The 20,081-nt window shown below is 48.6% G+C and overlaps 1 protein-coding gene across 1 annotated transcript; it reads right to left on the bottom strand.

The window, feature by feature from the left end:
• Positions 1 to 3,012: 3,012 nt before the first annotated feature.
• Positions 3,013 to 19,854, bottom strand: Tex29 (testis expressed 29). The gene is made up of 6 exons (XM_051181938.1): positions 19,792 to 19,854; positions 19,178 to 19,271; positions 13,968 to 14,078; positions 4,763 to 4,832; positions 3,631 to 3,797; positions 3,013 to 3,077 (listed from the first exon to the last, which is right to left on the bottom strand). Exons 2-6 carry the CDS (start codon positions 19,233 to 19,235, stop codon positions 3,013 to 3,015), a joined length of 471 nt encoding a protein of 156 aa, XP_051037895.1. The 5' UTR covers positions 19,236 to 19,271; positions 19,792 to 19,854.
• Between the last annotated feature and the right edge of the window lie 227 nt (positions 19,855 to 20,081).

Raw genomic sequence — 20,081 nt, 5'->3', positions numbered from 1 at the left:
ACAAAAGTTGAAAGGCTCTAAGAAGGTTGTCCTCCCCACCCCCTTGTATCCTTCCCTTGCTCTTCCTCTCCCACACACAGATACATGGGCACAGGCACACACACACAGACACAGACACACACACACACACACACACACACACACACACACAGGAAACTTCAGATAAGGACAGAAAGTCCCTGTCCCTTCACCTCACATGACTCTAGAAATTGACCTTGTCTCATGGGAAGTTCTATGCCTCCCACAGTCACGTGACTTACATTGAGCTCACAATCCTAGGTCTGCCGAGTGTGCCCTTGGAGGTCACACTGCCCTGCTGCCCCATACCAGCACTGAGGTATAAACTTTGGTCTTGGTGGCACAAAGGAGCCAGCAGAGGGTAGCTGAGTGCTTCAGGTCACAAAGCCATTTGACACCATTATAGTGAACTACAGGGACACATATAGGGAACTTGACTTTAAAAGGCTGTAGAGCAGTTGGCTGCAAAATCTTCACAAATTGAGGGATGCCACTCAGGCCACTGAGCATGGGTAGGGTGGCCTAGGCTCTCTGGAGAAACTCCCATGCCACTGTGACAGACACCAGGCTCCAGGCTCCAGAACATCAAAGCCTGTAGATCCCTCCAAGAGGGAGTCACTGAATGAGGCCTTAGCATGAAATGTGCCTCACAAGCCTTCGTTTTTCCAGAGGCAAATGCCACCAGGCATCAGTGTTTGCACCAAAGGAAGGACAAGGAATGTGGATCCTGAGGGTTGCTCATCCTCACGCACAAAGTGTCACTAGAGTCCACTGATGAGTGTGGAGACTTGTCACGGTCTTAGGTTTACATTTATCTCACTCTAGGTCACTCGTCCCCCAGCTGAATAGCCTCAGCCATCCTGAGGTAAAGCAGCTGTAGTAGAAAAGCCACTGAAAGGCCTCAGTGCCCCAGAGAGATGTACAGACGATGGTAACTGCACAGGACACTCCTGTGACACTAACTGTCACAAGTACAGGGTCACGGGGGGGGGGGGGGGAGGCCATCCTGTTGCCACTAGCATAGTTCTCTGGAGCCTCTTAGGTGGGTATGATGAGCTAACCTCACACCACAAGACAAGTCACACCAGCCACCTTGCCTCAGGTCTGCCCTCAAAGAATGAAAAGCATATTGCCCAAAGGACTGATGATGTCAAGTCCCCCTTTCCCAAGTGACCTACAACCAATGGCAACATGAAAAAATGCAGAATCTGTCCCCTTCCTCCAGACCAACAGTCACAGGTCAGGAAAACAAGCAAGAGGAAGTATCCCGTAAGTAGTCATGATGATGGAGGCATGGTTTCCCCAAGGTCAGCTGTGACAAGAAGGGAATGTGGAGTTCAATCAAGTCTCAAAGGTCTTATCCCCAGGCCAGCCTGTTAGTGCCCAGTCAAACCCAAGTCCAATGCCACAGTCCAGATACAGCAGGTAAGAAATCCTCACCCAGCCTTGCATTCTGCTGACTTTTAGCTGACCAAATGGGCCCATCCACCCACATCTGCTTCACCCCAGCTGCATAGCAAAGACTCGAATCCCTCCTCACCCCAAGGAGGCTGCATCAACCCAGTAAACTCAGGCTGATGGTTACTGTATGAGAAGACCCCTGACCTGGTCCACAGCTGAAGATGTGTACACCGCCTGCCCTCCAGGTGGTCAGACAGTTCCTATGTGTAGATTACTTATCTTGTCACTTCTTCTGCCAGGGAGAGTGCACCCCACTGCCACACTGTTCCTTGACCAAAGGAGACCTCAGCTTCCCACATCACAAGCTGCTAAATGCATGCTAATATCTAGGCAAAGACTGCAGCTTCCACCCAAGTCTAGCCCGTCACCTGCACTTGTGATAGAGTCACTGAACCTTGACACAATCTTGGTGCACCTGCTTGTGTTCATCTTTGTGATACAACAGAGACTGGGCTAGAGGCTAGGCCTAGAACATGTGCCCTTTCCAAAGGCATGCTGAATACCCAAGAGATAAGACCAACTGGGTACCACTGATAACTGAAGGACCAGAAGAACCCCCTCTGCCTCAGCCCCCACAGGAGCCTCTATGGAATGGGGGCAGCCTCCACACCCACAGCCAAGAGACACCCGAGGGCCTCTGGGGGGTTTCATTCTGATTTGTCAAAGTGACCATCTAGGAACCCAGAGTCTGGTCTGTCTACCCTGTGTGCATCTGTTCAGAGCCCAAGGTCCTAGCATCATAGATGCTGCTCAATTTCAAGGGGAAGAAACTAGCACCCAAGATGAATGAGTCCCAGCATTCAATGGGTGCTCTGATCCCCCATTCTGGGCCCTGGTTGTGAAGCCTGTGGAACCTCTCACCACAGGTATGCATCAGAGAAAGCTAGGTGCCTTTTGGTAGAATGGCTATAGATGACTATAGATGGTTGAAGCATTGGTGGCAAGATTGTCTCCTCCCCCGAAGAGCTCTTGATCCTTAGGAAGCTTCACTGGGATATCACAGACTCCCTGAATCTGTGTGGCAACCCTACCCTGTCTTCTGCAAAGGGAACTGTGTGGCTCAACTGTGCTGGCACAGGGTCCTTGTTTAGCGGTCTGTGTTAATGACAGGCGGAGCTGTGGAAACCAAACTCTACTTCCTGCCTGCACCCAAAGGCACAATCTTTGTCCTAAGATGTAGCATGGCCAGGGAGGGGGCAGCAGACAGAAAGAAGCAATGCTCAAAATACCTTTATTTATTCTTTTCTCACAGGCGGCCACTCCATCACACACGTCCACTGGGGATGTCACCACTGACATTTTCACACGCTGCCTCCTTGTGCTCCTTATTCTTCTGTTTCTCCGTGTCCTGAGAGTGTCACTTCAGCTAGATGACAGGGAGCAAATCTGAGTGTTTCTCTAATGGGACATTCAGCACCCTTGGAAGAGTTTATCAAGGGCTTGGAGTAAACAAATGGCAGGCATTTTCCCAAAAGCCCATGGTGAGTAGCCTGTACTACCCTTGTTTTCCAAAACATCTTGGGGACTGAAACCTTAATAGGAGGTTTCCATAGCCTGTCTCAACACAGAAGGCACAAAGGAGAAGATGAACCTGTGTCCTGCAGGCAGCCTCAGGTACACAGACTAGCCACAAGACCCCCTGGTCCCACTTTCCCTGGAGACTTCTGTGAAGCCAAGTCCATGTGGCTAAACATCAGGAGAGACATCCCACATCCCACAACAAGATGCCATGTTTGGGACATCCTTTTCTCTAACCTAGACCAGGAAAAGGGACAAGAGATCTCCACAGCCTCCTGAGAGTCACTGGCAAGGATGTGACTCTGCCTCCCATAAACAAGAGTAGGCAGTGAACTACTTAATGTCCTTCTTCAGCCACCACCTCGCCACCAGCAGCCACACTCACCCTGCAGTGATCCCAAGGAAGGAGACTGATGAACCTGCAAGTGTTACTGGACTGTCCCTAGGATGTACTGACACATGCCAACCATAATGGGGGAGGGAAGAGGAACCCTGGCCCTCCACACTTGGTTACACTGGAACCCTGCCCAGACTGAAGCAGAGTTTGCCATTATTGCTGGGGGCCATCACAGACACTAAGCAAAGACTGTAACACCACAAGGGCAGAGACGGACTCGGCCCACATGAGCCTACCTTCTACTAGGCTCCCCATAGTCTCCTTCTTGGAGGAGTCACTTGGAAGGGTAAGCTTGGGTGACTCTGTTTCTTGAAAAAAAGGTTGCTCAAGCTCCTCGGTGGTCTTGCCCGATGGTGTGGACTCCACGGAAATCTCAGTCTCTCTTTTATACTCCTGTATGACCCTGGGAAAGAAAGCCTTGGTCACAGCCAAGTAGCTAGAGATAGAAGCTGCTCCTTCCACCCTGTACACAGGCTCAGCAATGAGGTCTACATGCTCTGCTCCACGGTCTCAGTTTAGTCTAAGGTAAAACCTGGGAAGAAAATACACCTTGTGCTATAGACAGGCTGTGTTAGCAACCACTAGAGCGGTTACTAGGTGAGGTATGTAAATCTTCTCCATGACTCTGTGCCAGTCACAGGACAGAGCCTCCAGAGCAGCGGGCAAACCAGAGATGGATGCTGAACTGAACACCAGTCCTGCCCCAGACACAACCCAGCTGTGTGGTCTAAGCCTTCACAGTCTCAGCAATGATGAGAAAGGATGTCTGACACACCCAAGCGCTGGTGTCCCATACACAATACACAGACTGACCCAGCCCAGGGTTTAGAGCAGCATGTAGGGCTTGTGGTGGTTAGTATGATCAATTTGACAGATCTATAATCACTAAAAAGAACAAAGGCACAGAGCACATCTGATAGAACTTCGAGATTAGATTCATCGAGGTGGTAAAAACCAACTTAACTGCTGGCAGCACTGTCCCTCAAGCTGTAAGCCAAAATGAACCCTCCCTCCTTTAGGCCAACGGTGTCAGCTATTTTGTCACAACAGGGCTTAAGGACAATGGAGAACCCATTTAGACCTTAGCATGAGCCATGGGCCCTCCCTGGTGCTGTCTTTGAGTGCTGCAGCAGAAGAGGTCTTAGGACCCATGGCTGCAGAGGCCAACAGAGCCAGTGAGCTCAGTGGGGTCTCAGACACCCACTGAATGCTGGGGAGTCACTTTCATTGATAAGAGGAGACTGTACCCAGAGCGGCGGCGGGGGGGGGGGGGGGGTGAGGGAGGCAGGCTGAGAGAGGAAGCGGCAACAGGAATCACGTGTCTGCCCCACACCCTTCCTCCCACGCGGAAGAACTGAGAGGACCCACCTGTAAATGATGGCGATGATGAAGACTCCCGCGATAAGCACGATCAAGGCAGAAAACACCTGCACATAAACTGCGAGATAAGCCCCTGGCTTAGTGTCGGGACCCAAGGCAGTCAGGAGGCTCCCACCCAGAGTGGACACCAGCCCTGCCCCACGTGGTCTTTGTAGCTCACTGTCACTCCACCAATCCAACTGCCCACTGGCCTAGAGTGCTACAAATGGGAGGAAGCAGTCCTCAGCCAGACCTGCCCCTCCAGGGGGGTCAATGCCGTGGAGCCTCAGTCAGGAAGAGCCCCTCCTGCACTATACCTCCTCCCCCATCCCCCTGCTTTGTAGGGTCGTGTGAGGGCAACGTTCTCGGCACATGTGGGGCACAGAAGTTCCATTATTGTTGATACTCTGATTATTACATCCTTCTCTATTTCATTTTCCATTCACTCAAGGGAAAGAAACAATCTTGCTGGCCACACCCAAAGCAAGCCCTACCTTTGCCTCCCTCAAATGACTTTTAGGTGTCCCTAACTAGCCAGAAAGAACTTCAAAGACATTCATATCTGCAACACAGTCTTAGACTAGCAGATGTGTGTGGCTATACAGGTCTGGAACCACAGGTAAAAATTAAGGTGTTGCCAGGCCTGATCCTCAGCAAAGGTTCTGGGAGTCCTCAACCCCTTTCACTGTGGCTTCTGAAGGTTTCTGGTGATCTTCAGCCCCTCTGTGATTCTGTCTCCACTCTTGTGAGGACATTGGGCCTGCTGGACTAGGGGTCATCCTACTCCAGTATGACAGCCTCTTTAATAATCACAGCTACAAAGATTCTCGTCCTAGCTGGCATTAGCTGTCAATTTGACACAGCCTAGAACTGCCCAAAGAGTCTTCACTTGGTAACTGTCTTTATCAAGGTAGTCTGTGGGCATGTGTGTGAGGGATTTTCTTGACTGTTGCCATAGGGGGGTCCAGGCAACCATGGGTGGTTCTATTCACTGGACTGTGTAAGGAAACTAGCTGTGTGTAAGCCTGAATGAGCCAACAAGGCAGTCTTGCTCCATGGTTCCAGCCTCTAGGCTCCTGCCCTGACTTCCTCCAAGTGATGGATTGTGCCCTGGAAGTGGAAGTCAAATTAACCCTTTCCTTCTCTAAGATACTTTTAGAAAATATGTTTTTATCACATTAATAGAAAGGACACTAGAAGAGAAATTGGCACCAGGACTAAAGTGGTATGTTGCTGTGACAGACCTGACCATGTGGCTTTTTATGCCTTTGAACTATTTTGTTGCAGGATCGTGGAAGGTTTTGGAACTTTGAGCTACAAACGAGTGGCCAGGCTTTGGGTGCATGCCTTAATCCCAGTATTAGGGAGGCAAAGAAGGTAAATCTGTGAGTTTGAAGCCATCCTGGTCTACAGAGTGAGTTCCAGGACAGGAAAAAAAAAAGCAATACAGAGAAACCCTGTCTCAAAAAACCGGAGTATTCAGAGCTTGATGAGCTGTTGCTGTGGGAGCTTGGGAAATAATGCTATGGGTAGCGGTACATAATGGAGGCCCGGCTTGTGAGGTTCCAAATACTCTATCAGCACCATTGTGAAATTCAGGCTATTGGCCAGGCTAACGATGGAAAATCAGCTGTGATGAATAAGAGATCAGCACCACTGAGGTGTTGTTCTTTGGGGCCATGGCATACATTTCCTCCAAACCAATACTTAGAAGTTAATGTCTACGAAGTCCAAAGCTACATCTCAAGTTGGAAGCTAAACTGGACAATGTGTAAAAGTCACCCACAGGGTACTGTTTCAAAAGCATAAAAGATGCAAGATGAAAGGAGTGATGGAAAACAGCTGAGGTCAGAGACTCTGAAGAGAAGCCAAGGGAGGCCATTGCTAGAGGTACCTCCATTGCAGTGGAGGCCCCAGGATGTTGGCGATGCCAAAACCATTTGATGTTCACCAAAAACAGCAGCAACTGTGGAGTGTAATAGGCTAAACATGCAAAGCCAACGGTGTGTTCTGAAGATGGCAGAGCTGAGGAGGTGTGGTTGCCTTTAGTACCAAAGGTCAGGAGTGATCTCTTGATAGATGCCACACATTGAACTGTAAAATCTTTATCTTGGTTTGCTTGAGTTTGAGTGTTCCTATGCCATGGTTCTTTGGGAATGAGAAGTATTTAACTGTTTTTCATTTTACAGATGCCCACAGTTAAGAAGATACTTCAGACATTTTAAGAAAACTCAGGTTTTTGTTTGTTTTTTGTTGTGGTTTTGGTTTTTTTGAAACAGTGTTTCTCTGTGGTTTTGGAGTCCTGGAACTCGTTCTGTAGACCAGGCTGGCTCCAACTCACAGAGACTGGCCTACTTCTGCCTCCCAAGTGCTGGGATTAAAGGCGTGTGCCACCAATGTCCCGCTAAACATCTGACTTTTTAAGATTTTTTTTATAAGTGCTTTGCCTACATGTATGTATATATACTAAGTGCATGCCTGGTGCCCACTAAGATCAGAAGAGGGTATTGGGTTCCCTAAAACTGGAGTTACAGATGGCCGTGAGTCACCTTGTGGATGCTGGGTACTGGTCCTGGTTGGTTCCTCTGCAAAAGTAACAATTGCCCTTAAAAAGTCCAGCCATCTCTCAGCCCCAAAGACAGTGAACTTTTCAAGCATTGAAATGTTTAAAGACAAATGTACTTTAAAGTTTGATTGTGTCTTTATATTATACTATGAACATAAGATCTTTGGGATGTAATAAAAGCTAGTGGCTTAAAGTGATGCATATGTGTGTTGCTTTGAGAAGAGAACTGTCCTAGTTAGTTGTCTACTTGACAAGACTAGAATCACCAAAAGAAGTCTCCATGGAGTCCTTGTCATTATCAAGTGGTCTATGAGGATGCCTGTGGAGGATTTCCTTGGTTGTTGATTGGTTTAGAGGGCTCAGCCCACTGTGGGTGGTACCATTCCTTGGGCAAGTAGTCCTGGGCTGTATAAAGAAGCTAGCTGAATAAGAACCTGAGAGAGCCAGCAAGCAATATTCCTCCATATTCCTGATTCTGGGTTCTTGTCTTGACTTCCCAGTGTGATGAATTGTGACCTGGAAGTATAAGCCAAATAAACACATTCCTCCTCCAAGTTGCTTTTGGTCAGTATGTTTTACCACAGCCAACAGAATGGGAACAAACTCTTGACAAAATAGACCATATTTACCAGCTCCAAAAACCGTATGTTTTGGGCAGACACATAGTTCAAATTGCAGCACAGCTAGAGAATAAGTTGTCCCCTAGGCAATGAGCAGGATTCCAACAGGATCCATGAGCAATAGACTTCTCTGAGGTTCTCTAGAAGTGGGAAGAACAGGGATCCCTTACATAAGAGCAGGGGTTGAAAGCTGAGAGTTGAACAGAGCAGTTATGGTGTCAGTGTAAGCCTTCTATTTTCATACTGATATGATCGCTGTAAGCAGTGGCTAATATTGGGGAGGGGGTGACTCCAAAACTAAAACTTCACCTGGAAGGAGCTGGAGGGAATGGGACCTGATATGGCTGTCAAATGATAGGTTGATGCCAACAGCAAAGTGCTTATTGGGTGTTCCTTTCCCTCCAAGATGGCTTGTTTCTCTAAAGCTTAAATTTGCCCAGAGAACTCAAAAACCAGGAGGGAAGAACAAGTGCCCTCCTCAGATCCTGGATTCGCACAGCAATTCTGGGATATTCCACGACGTCACTTCCTGATCTTTCTTTACAGCCTGGAGAAACGGTCCCACAGTGAGTATGGCTGCCCCGTGACTAAAGACAGTACAGCAGAATGGAACCCAGGGCTGGGCCAAAATGCCTCTATGGTGTCTACTCTGTTTTCTCAGTGCTTTTAGAGGATACTCAAGCAGCCCTTGTGACAGGGAGAAGTGGCTCCCATGGCAGACACCAAAAACTGGCTCTTCCAGTCTTACCAAAAGCAGAGACTTCAAACCAAGCAAGACTATGGTGACATAGTCATAGGCCCTATGGTCAGACAGTCATGGGTGCTATGGTGACATAGTCATGGGCACTATGATGACCTAGCCATGGGTGCTATGGTGATATAGTCATGGGTGCTATGGTAAGACAGTCATGGGTGCTTTGGTGGCTGTAGCACCCAATCCCAATCCTAGTGAAACCTGTAAGCTGCTGCTTTGAGCCACCATCTTTTGGGGATGACTTACTACAGCATAATAGAATCACAGCACAAAGAATACCGTGGGGCTTCACAGAGATCTGCCCTCTTCCTGATGTTGAGCACACAGAACCAAATGGAAGGGAAAGTGCTTATGAGTGAGTTAAGGACCTTAAGGTGGAACCCCACAAACCCTTGAATCCGGCATCTTCGGACATGATAAGTTCAGAACCATATGTGAGCAGAGCACACACATCATATTTCATGTTTTATTATCAGCACCACCCACATGCGGCAGCAGTCCCTTGTCCCTGCTTTCAAGCCAGCAAAAGCAAGAGAAGGGACCCTGTGAGTCCCTCTGCACAGCATCCGGCTGTGAGAAAACACATGTGTGGCTTGTTAGAAGCTATTTATTGTGAATGCTCTCCCCAGACAGCGAGAGCAGAAGAAAGGGTTATTTTCCTGAGGGAACAGCTTAGCAATGTCTCCCCAGCACAATTAACCAAAGTTTTGAAATCATTTCAGCTAGTCCCATGAAAAACCAAATCTTAGAAGAAATGACACATTAAATAATGCGTCCTAAATCAAGACTGGAGAATGAAGGCAAGGCTTCCTTTCCCATCCCCTCTTCTTTCTGAGAGACCTCATGCTAACTCCCCAAGTTCATATTCTTAATAATACAGATATGCTGTAACACAATGTGCACTTCAAACCAGCCTATTTAAGAAGTCGGTGAAAGGTTTTCATAACATGGAATTATATGCACAAAGAACTCATAATACCCTGTCACTGAATCCTACAACTTACACAGCACAAAGGTTCATTTGCTGCCGTAAATGAGAAAGATGTCAAAGAAACGAAAAATAATTTGAGGGCACAGTGAGAGCCCGAACACAGGGCTCGCCGCCCAGAATCTTCCTACATATGGCCCCACCTCGCAACCTGGAAGATGTCAGAAGTGGAGAAAGAGCAGAGCCCACACACTCATTTACTAAGAAGAAAGATGGGCAGAAGGTCTGTATCTGTTGCCACAGGATAATGGTGTGGCCCCTTGCCAAACAGAAGCTCCTGAGAGCCTGTGCTGCTTCCTGGGTTCCTGAAGGTGTGGTACAGCTAAGACTCTACAGGGACCAGGGCTTGTTTTCATGTGAATGACTAGTGATAGCACACACAACATTCACAAAACCGCCAGTATCTTGCAGAATCTGCCAGAAAAATGTCCAGAGGATATGGCAGATGAAAAGCAGTGACAGCGTGGGTACACTTCTACAGAGGACCTAGGCCCCACCGTGGGTTCCCATTCACTGGGGCAACCGAGATCATTACTCCAGCTCTTGGCTTGAACTAGAAATCAAGTATGCCCCACATGGTCCTATGGAAACACATGAAATCACTTATTAAATTGGATGCTGGTCTCTCTGACCTTTGAGGGGCTCTGAATGTAGAATTTTCCAGACAGGCTCATTTGCAGAAGCGTTCTTAGTCACTTTCCTGTTGAGTGATAAAAACCCTGACAAAAAGCAACTTAAGGAAGGGATGATCTATTTCAACTCACAGCTCAAAAGGTACAGTACGTCGTGGTAGGGAGTCAAGAAGCCAGGGGCTGGCCATGCTTCATCCACATCCACCTTTGCCTCTTTACACAGTCCAGGATCCCACCATAGGGAACAGTGCCGCCCACGGTGGACAAGTCTTCCTGTCATAACTAATGTAACCAAGATGATCCCTATAGGCATACTCAAACACCATCTTCCAGATGACTCCAGAGCTCATTGAGTTGACAGTTGAGACTTGTTAACTTGATGTCCAAACACACCACTTAAATCATAACCTTCCACTTGTTATCCCCAAAGTCTCAGGTTCATCTCAGAGTGCAAGATACAACCCAACTTCAAAAGGCCCCACAGCCTAACAGTTATAACAGTTTAAAGTCCACATTTCATTTGAGACTAGAGGCAAGCTCTTAACTGTGAGCTCCTATAAAATAAAAAAACAAGTTACACACTTCCAACATACAACAGCATAGAATAAATATGTCCATTCAAAAATGGAAGAATCTGGATATCGGGAAATGAATAGGCCCAAACAAGATGAGATTCCAGCAGGATAAACACCAAATCCTGCAACTCCATGTGCAGCATCCGGGACTCACAAAGAAACTGTCTGGTTCTAGGGAACTTAGATAGCCTTACCCTCCAGCCATGCTACTCAAAACACACACAGCCTCTCTCTTAGGCTGGTTCTACTCCATGTTTGCAGCTTTCCTTGGCCAAAGTCCCACAATCCTGATATCTCCAATATCCTAGTGTATCCACTATAAAACAGGGTTCATTTTATGGTCTCACACCATGGCCTCTCAGGAACTCCTTGCATGGATTCCAACTCTGCCACACACTGCTTGGCCTCATCTGCTCTCTGAAACCACAGAGGAAGATTCCATGACCTCCTCAGTCTTTTACTTTCTATGTCTGCAAAACCAATACCAAAACTGTGTTAGGGTTGCAATTACTGTGATGAAACACTGTGACCAAAAGCAACTTGGGGAGGGGAGAGGATTTTTTTCACCCACACTTTCATATGGCAATTCATTTTTGAAAGCACTAAGGACAGGAACCTGGAGGCAGGAGCTGATGCAGAAGCCATGGAGGGTGCTGCTTACTGGCTTGCTCCTCATGGCTTGCTCAGCCTGCTTTCTTGTAGAACCCAGGACCAACTGTCTAGGGATGACACTGCCTACCATGGGCTGGACCCTCTCACATCAATCACTAAATTAGAAAATACCCTACAGGCTTGCCTACAGCCCAACCTTAGGCAGGCAACTTCCCAGTTCCCCTCCTCTGAAATGACTCTAGCTGGTGTCAAGCTGATACAGAATTAGACAGACTGCTATAAAGTTTGAAGTGGGGGTAGGAAAAATGCTGCAGCTTCACTGGCCACCCAATCTAGCCAATCAGCGAACTCCAGGTTCACTGAGAAAAGACTATCTCAGATCACATGGTGGCAGGATGGAGAGATGGCTCAACCGTTCAGAGTGCTTGCTGGCAGAAACCCACAGCCAATCAAAGAGCAGGAACAAGTGACCACGTGAGGCACCTACACCACAACTCCTCCCCCCAAGGCTTAAAGATCCCAGCAGGAAGGGGGATGGCCGGAAGAACAGGAATGTTGCTGTGACACCGTGCCAAAGCTACATGGATGAAATCTCACCAACATGACTGCCTAAACATGATCTGAGTGAAGACATTAGCAACAGACATGCTGGAGTGAAAGAACAAAAATAAAGAACTACAGTGGAAGGAATGGGAATGCTGACAGGCAGACAGAGTCTTTCCCAGGGGAGAACCCCCAAACTGACTAATACAAAAAGTCATCCCTGAAATTATGTTCATGTAAGTGTCTCTGTATGAACTGAGCAGTTATATTTATATATTTAGGAAGGTGTGTGATGTGTGTTGGGTGTGTGTAATAATAAAGAAAAAGAGGTCATGAATTTGAGAAAGAGCAAGGCAGTACAGGAGCAAGGGGTTGAAAGGAGGAAAGGGAAGGGAGAAATGTTATGATTATATTTTAATCTCAAAAAATTAAAAGATTCTTTTTAAAGTGAATGCAAAGTACTCTTGTAGAAAACCTGCTGGTTCCTAGCACCCAGATCCTAGCCACCTGTTAACACCAGTTCAGGGAACCAACACCCTCTTCTGACTTCCATGGCCACCCACATGTATGCATGTATGTACACACACACACACACTCCACACACCACAGAGAAAGGCTGTCACACCAGTAAAGAACCACACAAGGTGTGACTCCTCTTGTATGAAGTATCTGGAACAGGTTAATCCACAGACATATTAGGAAATGGATGTTAACAGGTGTGATGAGATGGTCTCAGATTAGAAAGTGTAGGAAGCTGTATAAGTTTGTGGATGTGCTAAAACCCACTGAATTGCATTTTTTTTTAAATGGTGAATTTTAGGCAGGTCATTAGCCTAGCATACATGAAGATCCATTGCCAACACTGAAAAAAAAAACTTTATATAATGACCATTTTGTCTCTGATAAGAAGACAATAGCTCTGGTTGCTTCTGCTAGATGACAGAAAAAGGGTCCTAGTGTGCTAGGGTCAGTCCTCCCCTGATTGAGGAGGGTCCTCCTGAGCCTTCCCAAGTCATAACAAAGGTGCTGTCAGCAGGAAGTCCTTGCTGCTTAATGGTGGTGCTCTTTGTGGCCTCTTTGGGAGAAGTTGGGTTTCATTGTCATCTGCCTAAATACTCAGTCTCCATGACATGGATGTAAGTGGGTGTGGCCCTGCCTGCCTTTCTCCAGCTCTTTCTGTGAGGACCTGGTATGGGGTAGCATATCTGGCAGGTCCCTGACTTCCCAAGTCTTGTACCCAGGGGACACAGCCCTGTCTAAGGGACTCGGTCTACCAGTAGGAGGAGCATGGAGCTCTGTTCATAAGGAAAGGACAGGCTGGCAGCACACCAAGGTTCCTGGCTGTTCCTGCTGCACAGCCAGTGTGGTCTTCAGGCCTCAGAGTGTCCACCTCTCTTATCTGATGGAAGTTAAGAATGGGTGTATCCATGGCTACCTTTCTAGAACAGAGTAAGGAAACACACGAGCCTCCAAGAGGAATTAATGAAGTTTGGAGACATTACTTTAGAAAATTCTCAAAGTCCTGACATGTGAGCATATATCCAAGAGGTAGGATGTACACAGATTTTCACAATGGCAACCTGGTTCTCTAGGATTCCAGTTCCTGTTCTCCACAGACACCTGCTATGTCTAGAAATGGCTCTTCAGGAGAGACACAGTGAGAAACCAGCCCTACGGCTCCCTGGACATCCCAAGCCTGATCTCAGGACTGTGTTGTGTTTCCGTGTGGTGCTAAAATGATCTGGAGAAGTCCAGTCACATAGTGACTCTCAGCTGTCCCCGCAGTCCTTGGCTGGACACCACAGCCTTGCCCAATCAGACTCTGAGCTGGCTGCGGCCAGCATCACCCTTTGTCCCACCAGCTGCCTTGGTAGGGACAGTCTCACACCCACGGGGGCAGGTGTGTGGTTTCCCCTGTACTCACTGGGAACAGCTTTCTCGTAGCAGACACCCTTGTAGAAACAGCACCCGAGGTCTTTGCACCGGTCCCTGCTGATGTTGTAGTCACAGATTTCATAGAGAGGGATGTCACACACTGCAAGGCACAGACACAGGCAGAAAACATGGTGGGGGCGGAGAAGGTAGGGTGAGTGGGGTGTGGTGGGTGAGGTGGAGGGGTGGGGTGGGGGGTGGGTGAGGTGGAGGAGTGTGGGGGGGTGGGGAGTGGGGGGTAGGGGTGGGGGTGGCGGTGGGTCAGAGTGGGAATCTGCCGGATTGAATTGAGGTGTCGTTAGTCCCATTGTTCCTCATTCGAATCTGGCTTTGAAACTAGGATATGAATTAAATTCCTGAACAAAATAATATAAAGTTAATTACAGAGCACAATGCAGGGCCTCTGAACATCAGGATGATAAGACACCCCAGGCAGGGGCTAACATAAGACCACCGGTGTGGCCAGGCTACCATGTGCCATATGCACACTGAGTCACGGCACCAGCTTAACCAGCAGTGTGGGCTAAGGATTGCTCCTGGATTTAGAAGCTGAATCTAAAGGAACACACACTGGGGGTTGGATGCATCCCTCAGGGGCTAAAGGTGTAGACCACTCTAGTTGGGGACCCAAGTTAGGTTCCCAGCACTCGGTGGGACAAATCACAACTGCCTCTAAGTCCAGCTGCAGAGGATCTCACACAGACACCTAATTAAAACTAAAATTAAACCTTAAAGACAATTACAAAAGATGGAGAGTTGAGTGTGACTTCTGCCCCCCCCTCTGTCCCCCTGAACTTGACAGCAGTGGCCATGTACTGTAACGTAGACTGAAGACAGGCAAGTGGAGGGACTTCCATCACAAACTGATTTGACTTGGGAAACATGGTCCTTCAGTGGCAGAGGCAGCTACCTGGACCAAATGGTGAACAAGCCACACAGAGGACTGTACGGACCAGGCAGCAGTGCATCATCATCCCAGGGCCAGAGGGGCTAGCCTGCACTGGGGAAGACAGACAGGAGGATCCTGGGATAACTAGTCAGCTAGTCCAGATGAGGCCCAGGCACAGGCGGTCTCACAGCATCTGTGCACACAGGTGCTCACATGTGCATACATGAACACACACAAAATGCTATCACCATGGTGTCTCCTTGGTTAGGAGTTAGACACAGGTGCCAGAGTCCACTTCCCTAGAGATGCCTTCTTCGTGGACTGCCTTCCTGAACTGCCTTCCTATACGGGACTCAGAGGAATTGTCAGGAAGGTCATCATGCCCTGTGTGTGGACACTGTGTCCCTGGGTCCATTCACTCTGGAAGTGACAGCCCAAGTCATTTGGGCCTACTACACTTGCTACAGGCTTCTACGAAGGAGCATAGATGGTATCCGTTGGCATAGTGCTTTGCCATTTACAGAAACAATTCCATCGTCATGGCAACATTGAATGAAGCAACATTAATTGAATATGCAGATCAACTCCCAGGCAATAAGAGGTTAGACTTAACAGGCAGACAAAGGCTAAGCCTGAGAGGATGTACACCAGGACTCAATGCCCCCTCCCTTTCCCACATGAACAAGAGCTCTGGAGGATGCCTCTGCCTAGCCTGTCTCAGGGAAGCTGATCAGCAGTCTCCCTATTTTGGACAACCATACACAAAGCCTATCAAATCTTGTTGGACAATAAAGGCCCTGCCATCAAGCATGCAGAGAGCCTGGGGGACAGTGGGCAATCACAAAGTTCACAAAGTCATGGAATGGCTGGGAAGATGGCTGTGGGTTACCTGCCACCCGAGGATAGAAAATGTGTGCCTGGGGGAGGGTAGGACTCACACCCAGCGGGTCAGCGGGTCAGCAGGTCAGCGGGAAGGCACACAGAGCCCTCAGAGATGAGGGTGTTGATCAATTTGTGGTCTGCTCCAAGTTACTCCATAAACCGTATAGAACTGTTTTCTCAGACCCCCTTGCCACTCCAAAAATTCACTGGGGGTATATTTGAGACATATTAAAATCTTATCACAGAAACTAGGCCCAAGAACTTATGTGACACACCAGACCCAGGAGTCCACTTCCTCCCCTGAGCCCCACACTACAGTGACAGTGGCCCCACTGCCCTGTGGGCTGATGTCTGTGTGAGTCAGGGACTGACAGGCAGAAAACCCCCCAGCTGCCAGGTTCTGTCCCCACTGCTGGTGTGACCTACTCAATGGGTGTCCCATGCATGGACTCGCTGTCTACTCTGTGCTGTCTCTCAACTGAACCTGGTCCTCCCCTTTTGCCTCTGCAGCCAGACAACTCCACAGCTCAACTCTCAAGCTTGTGACCCATGGGTTCCAGTTCTCCTGGATTTGTTTTCAACATAGACTCTATTCATACCTCTATCTGTCACTCCAGAAACTTCTGGCAAGTCTGCCACAGCCTCCTTAACCCTTAGTATCCATCAGGTAACCCACGTGCATACCATACGTAGAGAGAGCCAATGATATATTTACTGAGAGATGTGTGGTATGAGGAGTATAAGAAACCTGTGTTCTCCTTAGCTGGGTGGCTCAGGAAAGCCAATATCTGGTAAATGGCTGCCACTGCAGCTACCACATACCTTGTACATGTACTGTAATCAATGACTCTGACAATGTGGAAAGACACCAAGGTGTTTGTCTGTTTCAGACATGGCACATCCTACTCATGCATGTGGGGGAGAGCCGGGTAAACTATGTGAGCTTGGCCTAGGAGCCATTTTGGCATCCACGGGTTCCCCTGGGAGACCAGCCAGAAAACCAGGCAGTGCTGAGGATAGGCTGGCTGGATCAGCTGGGGCTCAGCACTGCCAGGTGCCCTACCACAGCCTCTCTGCCTCCCCTGTGAGGAGATCAGGCTCTGCTCTGAGGGACCCCACTATGTAAAGCAGTGGTTCTTTAGGGGTAATTCTGAACCTGGGTGGACAGATGGCCAGCCCCATTTGTGGCACAGACTGACTCATCTCTAAGAATAGGAAGGACATCATCCTTATACATTTTTCAAAATAAACAAGATGGGACCAGGTGTGACAGGGGCGGTATGTCCACAGACTATGGAAAGAAATTCAGGTGAAAAGGGCACACGGGGGCATTAAAATCATACCAGGAAATCCATGACCAAGAACTTAGTGGACACAGCAGAGGAAAGGGTGTAACTCCCTCACCTGGACCACTGAAGGGTAAGACTCACTGTGGCAGCAACAGAACCACTGGCCCGTTGTCCCAACTGTCCCAGGGGCTTCAGCTCAGCAGGACCCCGCTGGCTGATACAGCCACCTATCGAATATCAGCTCACTGTTGGGTCTGACCTTTCACTGCTCCAGCGGCCACCATACCTGACCCTGCAGCTCAACTCTGGTTCTGAAGCTTGACTATTACAGCAGACACATTCCAATCACACTGTTCACCATCTTAGCCTCCCCTCCCCCAGCCGCCCCTCCCCAGCCTCCCCCTCTCAAGGCTGCATCTCTGTCAGCATGCTCGATTAGGTACTCATCCCTCTTTGGACTCCTTCAACTCTCCGGCGCCCATTATAGCCATTCTGTAATATACATATGAAGAGATGCATTTACTGTGTTATGTGTGATCTGAAAACCGACACTAGTGATCATGACAATAAGAAATATAAGAACCTGTGTTCAGTTGGCCAGGAAAATAAGAGTACCAGACAAGGTCTGCCAATGAAGCTATTGAAATTTGTGAATTTATTATTATTTCTGAACTTCTGACATTGTAGGAACACAATCTAACTTCGTCACTGTACAGTTTCTCAACGAGCCTTTGAGGCAGCCCCCTTCACCTAGGAATCAACATTGTCCTATTCATTTATCATGGCGCAAGCTTGAATGCCAGCACACAGGTCCACAGCTAGGAAATACCAGGAAAGCAAGGCAGCAAGTTGAGATCTTCTCCTGACCCTGGGATTCAGCTCAACAGTTCATAGATAAACCTGCATGCACCCCTAAGACAGCCTCCTCACCCATAACACAGCTTCCCCATATCCTGAGGTCACCTCTCACCCGATCCCATACACCTGGAGTGGGGTATGCCAGCCCTAAGCTTATGTATTCAGGGCCAAGGTCCAATGGCTCCCAGGAACCCTTTGCAGAAGTGGGTGGGCACTGATTCCTACCCCATCCAGACAGCTCCCCCAGGCTCTAGGCTCATGGCCATAAACAGACACCAAAGGGGGCTGCTCATGAGAGCCTTAAGGACTGTGTTCTCTCACCCTTTGTTCTAGCCATGGCTTTCCCACTGGGAGATTGGGGCGGGGCACTCAATCCTAGCCAAGTACAGTGTTGGCCCAGCTGCTCTCAGTGGCCCCAGTCTGCCTGTATCAGCTTATCTTGCTTGTTCTGAATCAGAAATCACAAACAATCCTCTTAGGAGTCTTCTACCTGCAGAGGTGCCCAGCCCCAGGGTGACTGACAGAGTTTCTCCCCAACCCCACTGTAACTGAGCCTCCCCTCACACTCTAGACCTATGGCGCAAGCTCAGTCCCAGGAAGGAGTTGGCTCCCCTTCAGGGAATCTGGCCTGCCTTCCAAGGGAGACAAACAAAAGATGGACATATTTTTTTAAATTTGTTCCCTCCATGTCGGTGATTTAGCATACTGGCAATACACGAATGCATGTTCAGTTGGGGAAAAAAAAAAAAAAAAAAAAAAATTCCATCACTTCTACCTGGGCAAGGAAGGTAAGAGTTCCTTCTCACCAGTCCCGAGTGGTCTGATCTGATGTTCCTCCCAGGAAGCATCCAATTCTAGAAGCTTCTCCTCCTAATTTAAAGTAACTGCAATTATACCAAGTACCCTCAGCCTGCCTTCAAGAAAACCACATTTTTGCATGGCTTCCCACCCAAGGGTCAAGCGTCTAACGCCGGCTTACAAACCAAGCAGCAAGGCCATGTGTGATTCCTTGTTGAAAAATGTTTTTGATCAAATAAAAAGCCACTCTGAGATAAGAATTTTCAAGTAACCGAAGAGTATAAAGGACAGACAGAAAGCTCCGTAATTCCCTGTTGTTCCTTAAACTGACACGAGAGGTCCCTTTGTAATGGAACTGAAGACCTAGAGATTTTGACATGGCTCCTTAGGTCATTTAGAAACATGCTTCCCTGCCTCCCTTGACCAGACTAGCTAGGTCAAATCCTCCATAAAAACAGCCCCAACAGACAGCCTCTTCCATGTTACCTGCAAACTTCTTCAGCAGATGCGGTGGGGACTTCTTGAGTTCTGGGGCATATCTCATGGTAGCAGCTGACAGGGATGCAGGGATCAAATATGCCTGGAAGACAGGACACCTCAGTACAGGGATCCCCAAAGCATCCACACCTGTAAGATGGGAAACCCCAGAACAGAGGGCCCCAGAGCATCCACACCTGAAAGACAGAACACCTCAGCACAGGAATCCCCAAAGCGTCCACACCTGGAAGATGGGATACCACAGAACGGAGGGCCCCAGAGCGTCCACACCTGAAAGATAGGACACCTCAGCACAGGAAGCCCCAAAGGGTCCACACCTGGAAGATGGGATACCCCAGAACGGAGGGCCCCAGAGCATTCACACCTGACGGGATACCTCAGCACAAGGGGTACAGGACATGTACATCTAGAAGACAGGACAGGACACCTCAGCACACAGGGGCCTCAGCGTGTTCACACCTAAAGACAGGATACCTCTACACAGGGTGGCTTTGTAGCCATCTGCTGGGAGTGTTGTGTGGCACCAGAGATTGAACAGAGAATGAACAGGTCAAGCTTTAAGGGCTCTTCCTGGCCCCAAGGAAGCAGATGTGGCCACCAACCTGTCCATCATTTCCAGAGCTGAGTCCTTTGCACTGCCCCTCTGGTACCCTCTAAGTAGGAACGTTTTGGTTGAACCAGAAACTGGCTGCCTCTTCCTCTCTGTTTACTGCTCACAGCCAGCTGGGGTGGGGGAGGGGTGGACAGAAGAAAACCAGTCCCGGCCTGTTGTGACATCATTTGGAAGCTCGAGGTCATGAATGTGTCACAGGACTTCATTCTATAGAATGGATGTGTAGCAAGAGGGCCATGCACACTAACAGGCTGGGGAAGGGTACTAGGTGCAAGGTCC

This window comes from Phodopus roborovskii, unplaced genomic scaffold (genome assembly GCF_943737965.1).
Source record: "Phodopus roborovskii unplaced genomic scaffold, PHOROB, whole genome shotgun sequence".
Taxonomy (NCBI): Eukaryota; Metazoa; Chordata; class Mammalia; order Rodentia; family Cricetidae; genus Phodopus; species Phodopus roborovskii.
The sequence above is the reverse complement of the archived record's forward strand: the minus strand, read 5'-3'. Positions and strand labels throughout refer to the sequence as shown.